The sequence below is a fragment of the Musca autumnalis genome, unplaced genomic scaffold, assembly GCF_047663935.1.
Source record: "Musca autumnalis isolate F117 unplaced genomic scaffold, ASM4766393v1 scaffold_1, whole genome shotgun sequence".
Classification (NCBI taxonomy): domain Eukaryota; kingdom Metazoa; phylum Arthropoda; class Insecta; order Diptera; family Muscidae; genus Musca; species Musca autumnalis.
The window spans coordinates 153,248,383-153,256,161 of NW_027411644.1; the positions used below are offsets into that span (position 1 = coordinate 153,248,383).

The window sequence follows — 7,779 nt, forward strand, 5'->3', positions numbered from 1 at the left end:
ATTCTTCTACATTTTTAGCTCTGTTCCTTTACGCGCCAGAATCTTCCAGTTTTACCACTTTTTACTCGAAAAGCGTTCCTTTACTTGAGATATTATACAAATCAAATGGAAGCAGTTTACAACTTTTACTACTTTTGCCGGTTTTACCATTTTCAAAAGTAAAGGAACAGACCATTTGTTTAGAGAGAAGTGCAAGTATTGCTGCTTTTTAGATTACGCGAACGCTTTTCTAGCACAAAATAGGAATCATAGTACTATATGGTGCTAAATACACATTAAACATTGTTCATAGTCTTGTGCCGGACTATGAAAATGATCATGACATTTTTTTGAGTTTATGGATATGAAGGGAGCGTGTTAATTTTTAATCAAATTTGACGAAAAATATATAGGACTTTTCAGAACTTTAGGGGCACTTTTCTTAACAATTAATTGCGCGACCGTTGAGAACAAATTTGAACATTTGTTAATAGATTTGATAGGGATATTTCCTGTCCATAGAGATCTATACATTCCAACTTACAGGTAATTCGGTTGGTAAGTGTACCTGTACTATACTAAAAGATGGATTGGTCCAACAATATTTTAGGTCCAATCTTTGCAATATTGTAATATTTATACAAGACATACATATAAATATAAACTATAAATATAAACTAAATCGGTCCACTCCTTCGGGTATGTCGAACACAAAATTTCAGAAATAAGTTAAGAGTTTTTTTTTATTTTTTCAAAAGGCTACCAGTCTTTAGATACCCTCAGTCTTTAAACTAAAGAGGCTAAAACAATGTCATGCGGGCAAAATGTGCCTCATCGAAATAATGGTTTTAGACCCCCAAGTATATTTGGACGAAATCCGTTTCAGACAGCTCTCGAACGGATCAATCGATTGGGTCCTAAGTTTGGCCTTCGTAACAGTTTGTCCAAAGTTTTTTTAAGTTCGAAGATGGGCAAATCTGTTCACTCCTTCAGGTACTTCCCCCACAAAAGTTCAAAACTTTTCGCTAAAATGGTGCGTACAATAACTTTCGAAGACAGTAAACGATTTAGTCCATACTTTGCACATCGCAAAATTTCTACCAGACATAGATGGGGTTCCAATATGGACTCTATCGGCCCAATCCTTCGGGTACCTCTCACACAAATGTTCGGAAAAGTGCAGTTTAATACCTCCTCTCGAATCCCTTTGATTTTTGTAGTAACAACATTTATTCACTATCCCTATTATGAAGGCGCAAGTTTTTTGAGGGTTAAGCCCATACTTCCCGAGAAAATGGTCCGAAAGCTGTAAAAAACCCTATGTCACCATGTGTAGTGGTTGAAGCGCACGATAACTCCCGAAGGGATCAGCCTATTCGGACCAAAATTTTGCCTTCATAATATTTAGTTTAAGTTAGAAGATAAGCAATATCTATCCAGTCCTTCAGGTACCTTCCCAACAAAAGTTCAACACTTTTTGCTAAACTGGTTGGTACGCACTATTATCTGGACGAAGCAACCGATTTGGTCCAAACTTTGCTTCCCCCAATATTTTATCCAAATTTAGTGGTACGTAGTGGTCCTGTACCCAACTGAAATGACTGTTGGGCGCCATATCCATCGAAAAGAAATGGCTCGCAAAATAAGGTGCACTTTCAAAATGGACTATGTCGATTCATTCCTTCAGATAACTTCTCCGCAAGACTTTTGAGCTTTAATCCAAATAATTACTTGTATAGCAGAATTTTTTATACCCTACAATTGTTTGTAACACATCGAAGTAATGGTCGTAGACCAATACTTATACATACCAAAAAGAAACTATCGGCGAACTGAGTCGATCTGGCCGTGTGTGACCGTCCGTCCATCTGTATATCTAAATCTTGTAATCTCATTACAGGTCGCAATTTTGATCGGATCGTCACGAAATTTTGGGGATTATTGGGGGTCCAGAGAGGAAGAAGCCTACTGATTTTGGTGATGTCGGATAATATTCAGGGTCGGAATGAGCATTTGAAGACATTTTTTTATTTTTTACATTTGTCATTCCGTTTGTAACTCATGGAAATAATCATTTGCGACACTTTGAAGTATATATATTCTTGATCTTCTGAACTGAATTGAAATAAAGGACTGAAATTTTGTACACAGGTATCTTTGGTCTGAATTTAGATCAAGTTCAAAGATGGGCTATATTGGTCCACGTTTTAGTATATAGTATAGCCCCCATATAACGGTATCGCCCAATTTCAGGTTTTTTTGACGTTTTAGCTACATTTTCTAGCCGAATTAGCTATAATTTTGCATTTAGGGTTCCCAGTAGTAAGGAAACTTTTCCACCAAAAATTATGGACATTGGTCCACGTTTTGTTATAGCCCCCAGAAAACCAATTATTCCATATTAGGACAGAATATTTCATGGAGGAGAGTGTAAAAATTCGGCCGGCCGAACTTAATGCTTTGTTACTTGTTTTTAATTTCAATTAATCCAAATTGTGGAAATTTATTTCCATAGCGGATATATTCGCACCTATTGGACATATTCCAAGCGGAGAATTTGATAATGAGAGTAGACCGTCTAAGCTTTAGATCAATACCAAACGTGTTGGTCATGATGTTCAAATATTAGAGTTTTTGTTATAGCCGCTAAACTATCTCAAATTTAATATTTTGAAACTTTTATTTTAATGCCAAATATGTATATCTCCTTCTATTTGGTATACTATAAACGTGTTACCTGTTAATTAAGCACAGCTTTAAATCAAAGCTCTACCGAGTAGATTGTCGATTTTTGGAATTTTTTGTAATCGCATTTCTATTGGAAATATTTAAGGATTAGACGTTGCTCATTAAGACCCAAGACGAAGAAAAACATTAAACATCAAACAGATAAGCTCTAAATTTCACGCAACTTTTTTAAGTTGTTTGGATATACAGATTGCGCTCAACAGTCATTTCAGTTGGGAACAGTATAACATAGATCTTTTGTACCACTACGTCAGGAAGCATCGACTTGCCCACGAAATACATTCGGCATAAATTTCCCAAAAAATTTCGAACAGACTCTAAACTGCACCTAAACAAAAATGTTGAACATTTGTAGGGGAGGTACCCTAAAGGGCCAATTACATACGGTCAGTTGTGCGACGCGGTGCGCGTTGAAAACAACAACAACATGAAAAATGTGTAAGTGATTCCAAGTTTGTTCTTGAAGTTTTGATTTGGTTGTTGTAACGCAACGCTCAACTCGCCGTATGTGCAGCGGCCTTAAAGAGAATACCGATATGGACCATTTTCGAATTTAAACTAAATTTGGACAACATATTAGGAGATGCAAAGTTTGGACCAAATCGGTTGTTTCGTCCAGATAATCGTGCGTACCAACAAATTTAGCGAAAAGTTTTGAACTTTTGTTGGAGAGGTACCTGAAGGAGGTACCCGAAGAAGTCGACCGATAGAGTCCCTATTGGAACCTCATCTATGTCTGATAGAAACTGTATGATGTGCAAAATGGGCATTTTGGGATGCACGACTGGGGGTAAACTCTTAACCTATTTTTGAAATTTTGTGTTGGAGATACCCGAAGGAGAGGATCGATATAGTTTATATTCGAACCATATCTATGTCTTGTATAAATATTACGATATTGCAAAGATTGGACCTAAATATTGTTGGACCAATTCATCGTTTAGTATAGTATAGGTACACTTTCCAACCAAATTACCTGTAAATTGGCATGTATAGATCTCTATGTACAGGAAATATCCCTATCAAACCTATTAACAAATGTTAACATTTGTTCTGAACGGTCGCAATTGTTAAGAAAAGGGTCCCAAAAGTTCCAAAAATTCCTATATCTTTTTCGTCAAATTTATCGCGCCTGTTCTGTCATTCTCTTCTATAGCACAAGTGGGAAGTCAGACAAACCTCAGAGTCGAGGATATTCTTTAAACAATCCAATATGTATACTCGTCAAAAACCAAATATGTCTTGTGCCAGACATTGAAAATTTAACATGAAAATTATTTAGTTTTTAGGAGAGAATGGAGGTGAATGACTCCCTTTTTCCCTTCATACCCATAAATTAAAAAAAAAAAATGTAATGATCATTTTCATAGTCTGGCACAAGACTATGAACAATGTTTAATGTGTATGTAGCATCATATAGTACTATTTTTCCTATTTTTTGCTAGAAAAGCGTTTCCGTAATCTAAAAACCAGCAATACTTGCACTTCTCTATAAACAAATGGTCTGTTCCTTTACTTTTGAAAATGGTAAAACCGCCAAAAGTAGTAAATATTGTAAACTGCTACCATTTGAATTGTAAAAAGTGGTAAAACGTGAAGATTCTTGCACGTAAAGGAACAGAGCTAAAAATGTAGAAGAATGACGTCCTCTTCTCTTATCTTCTGCGAGGCAAATTTGTTACCCAGTACTGTGAAAAATTGTTTCCATATCAATTTGTCCAAAGAGTATGGGAATGGAAAATTACAAATATTGCAAACTACATATCTGGCAGAAATGTCAACATTAACGTGTCAGCCAATCAGATGCTAGGAAACTTGCTGCTTGTTTCTACTCGGCCAAATTTAAAAATGATAAATTTTGAAATTTGAAATTTAACACGCATCGAATGTGCTGTGAATCCCAAACCATGCTCGTATACTTTCTGAAAAAGGCCTTTACATTCTGAAAACATCCTAAATACATTAATTTTCGGCTGTGTAGCCGGATTCAACCAGTCCATAAATGAAAGTCCCAATTTCTACCCAAAGGTCCGTCTCATATGGAAATTGTGATTGTATATTGAATAACCCATGAAAATCCGTTCTCGGACGATGTGTAAAAAATTCATGGAATTAACACAAAATCAATATGTGTTTTTGTTTTTTCCTTTTTGTCTCATTCTAAGAGTATATCTATCTCTGTTGACAATGTCGACTGATATGCTTTTACTTATTTTTGTTCGTATTCAACGCATACAGATATATCCACACATTATTTCCCACAAAGGGACATACGGAACATATCATTCTAAAAGCAGAGATCTATTCAGCTTCTAATCACCACACGCACTTTTATCAATTGTTGTGGTAAGAGACCCGACCACAGAATTCAAAAATTTCGTTGACATGATTGGGCCAAGGGAAACCGCTAAAGTGTGATTTCCAGCACTTATCACAAATATTTTCGTTTTGTTTGGCACTATAAAAACTGTGTTGAACTGGGAAAGGTCATCAGTTGTGAAATTGTTTCAACATTCACTACTTCTCTTGTCTGCAATTCTGCGTGAAATTTAAAAATGTCTTCAAACGATACCAAAGCCCTTGAACTGTTGTTCCAACGTCCTTTGGAACCAGTTTTTACATCACGTGATAATGGCAAGGCCGCTTTAGATTTGCCCGATAGTTACTACACTGAACGTTACAGTGGTTCCAATGTAGAACTTCAATCCCGATACGGTGATCATGTTGATGTTAAGGTATGTATTTATGTATGGACAATTTCCCATTTTAATATTTATCTACAAATGTGTGAGTTATTTTTATTGTAGATCCCTTTGCGTGACCTGGCAAGAAAACCTAATTTGGACTTCGCCAAAGTTATTGGAAAGAAGCAACAGTTCTCTCTGTTCCAAGACCAACATAAGAAGGTTGCTAGCCAACTTATCACCTTGTTTATGGAGAGTCCTGACCTGCAAAGTTTTGCATCGCTCTGTGCCTATACCAAGTAGGTTGACGATACGATGGGGAAAAACGAAGTTATTATTTAAATATTTCATTCCAGGGATCGTGTTAATCCAGTGTTGTTCCAGTATTGTTTTTCTGTTGCCATTCAACATCGCCGTGATACACGCAATATTCGTGTTCCACCAGTTGCTGAAACATTTCCCTCGAACTTTGTAGAACCATCTCTGTTGCATGAAGCCCGTCAAGAAGCTTCTCTTATACCGGATCCCAGTCAGCGTGTAAGGAATTTAACTTACATGTGTACTTGTTCCAAAATTTGCTTAAATTATGGTATTTTCCGTTACAATTCATAGTCTCTGATTGAAATTCCAAGGAACTATACGGCATCAGATTTGGAGGATGAACAACGTCTCGCCTATTTCCGTGAAGATATCGGAGTGAATATGCATCATTGGCACTGGCATTTGGTATATCCCACTGAAGGTCCTCGTGAGGTTGTTGCAAAGGACCGTCGCGGTGAATTGTTTTATTATATGCATCATCAAGTTATAGCCCGCTACAACGTGGAACGCTTCTGCAATAACTTGAAACGTACCGAATTAATGAGCAACTTGCGTGCTCCCATTGCCGAGGGTTACTTCCCCAAACTTCTGAGCAGTGTCAATAATCGTACATATCCCGGTCGTATAGCCAACACGGTGTTACGTGACATGAATCGTGAGAATAATGTTCTTGAAATTGCTGAATGTGAAAGATGGCGTGATCGTATTTTGGCTGCCATCGATCAAGGTTTTGTTGTAGATGTAAGTTAAGTTTATATGGATGACATTCGATTGTGACATAATCTAAGCGTACACTTTTCAAATTTTAGCCATCCGGAAAACGCTATCCATTGGATGAAGTTAAGGGCATTGATATGCTGGGTGATATGATTGAAGCTTCGTCCTTATCGATTAACCGTCAGTACTATGGTAATCTTCATAACATGGTTCACAATCTCATTTCCTTTGCCCATGATCCCGATGCGCGTCATTTGGAAGAATACGGAGTAATGGGTGATGTTACGACTGCAATGCGTGATCCTATCTTCTACAAATGGCATGGATATTTGGATACTATTTTCAATAAATTCAAGACCAGTTTGCCACCTTACGATCAAAGCCATTTGGCCTACCGAGGCATCACGATTAACAACGTTGAGGCCAAGATCAACTCACGTACAGCGGCTCCGAATGTACTCTTAACCTATTGGCAAAAATCCAACGTGGATCTGGCTGCTGGTCTGGATTTCGGTCCCAATGGCAGTGTGTTTGCCACCTTTACACATTTGCAACATGCCCCATTCGAGTATGTTGTTAATGTAACCAATTCGAACGCTACACCAAAGAAAGGCACCTGTCGCATTTTCCTATGCCCTAAAACCGATGAGCGTGGAACACCACTCAGTCTTGAAGATCAACGTCTTTTGGCTATAGAAATGGATAAATTCACAGTGAATTGTAAGTTGATGAACCACAAGTTGGGTTGAATGAATTTAATATTGAATATTTTCCACAGTGACTCCTGGAAGAAATACAATTCGCCGCCGTTCTGATGAATCTTCCGTTACAATTCCTTTCGAAAGATCATTACGTCGTGTGGGACCTAGTGCTCAACCCACCAATGCCAATGATTTAGCTGCATTCCAATTCTGTGGTTGTGGTTGGCCCGATCATCTTCTTTTGCCCAAGGGCAAGCCTGAGGGTATGACATTCGATTTGTTCGTAATGATTTCGGACTACACCAATGACGCAGTACAACAAACCAACAACAGGTAAACTAAACGATTTTTTAGCGTTTGAGAGTGGTTATTAATGGCGAGGTTTTCTTTATTTTGTTCTTTGACAGCCCCGATGTTTGTGGTGATGCCTATTCATTCTGTGGCTTGAAGGATAAACTCTATCCCGATAGACGAACTATGGGCTTCCCATTCGATAGACGCTTGCCGGGCACTACCCTGACTGCATTGACATCATCTTTCACCAATTTGATGAAAACTGATGTGAAAATTATTTTCAATGATCAAGTGGTCGATAGAACTCAATAATGACGAAGATTGAATTAAATAAA

At 37.6% G+C, this 7,779-nt stretch overlaps 1 protein-coding gene across 1 annotated transcript; it reads left to right on the plus strand.

The window, feature by feature from the left end:
- Positions 1 to 5,282: 5,282 nt before the first annotated feature.
- LOC141390892 (phenoloxidase 2-like) lies at positions 5,283 to 7,779 on the plus strand. Its single transcript, XM_073963826.1, has 7 exons — positions 5,283 to 5,462; positions 5,535 to 5,710; positions 5,768 to 5,948; positions 6,024 to 6,473; positions 6,542 to 7,169; positions 7,228 to 7,483; positions 7,558 to 7,779. Exons 1-7 carry the CDS (start codon positions 5,283 to 5,285, stop codon positions 7,754 to 7,756), a joined length of 2,070 nt encoding a protein of 689 aa, XP_073819927.1. The 3' UTR covers positions 7,757 to 7,779.

Coding starts and splice junctions, on each gene's coding strand:
- LOC141390892 (XM_073963826.1), top strand. CDS start 5,283: ATGTCTTCAAACGATACCAAAGCCCTTGAACTGTTGTTCCAACGTCCT. Junction 5,463..5,534: donor GTGATCATGTTGATGTTAAG/GTATGTATTTAT, acceptor TTTTTATTGTAG/ATCCCTTTGCGTGACCTGGC. Junction 5,949..6,023: donor TACCGGATCCCAGTCAGCGT/GTAAGGAATTTA, acceptor TACAATTCATAG/TCTCTGATTGAAATTCCAAG.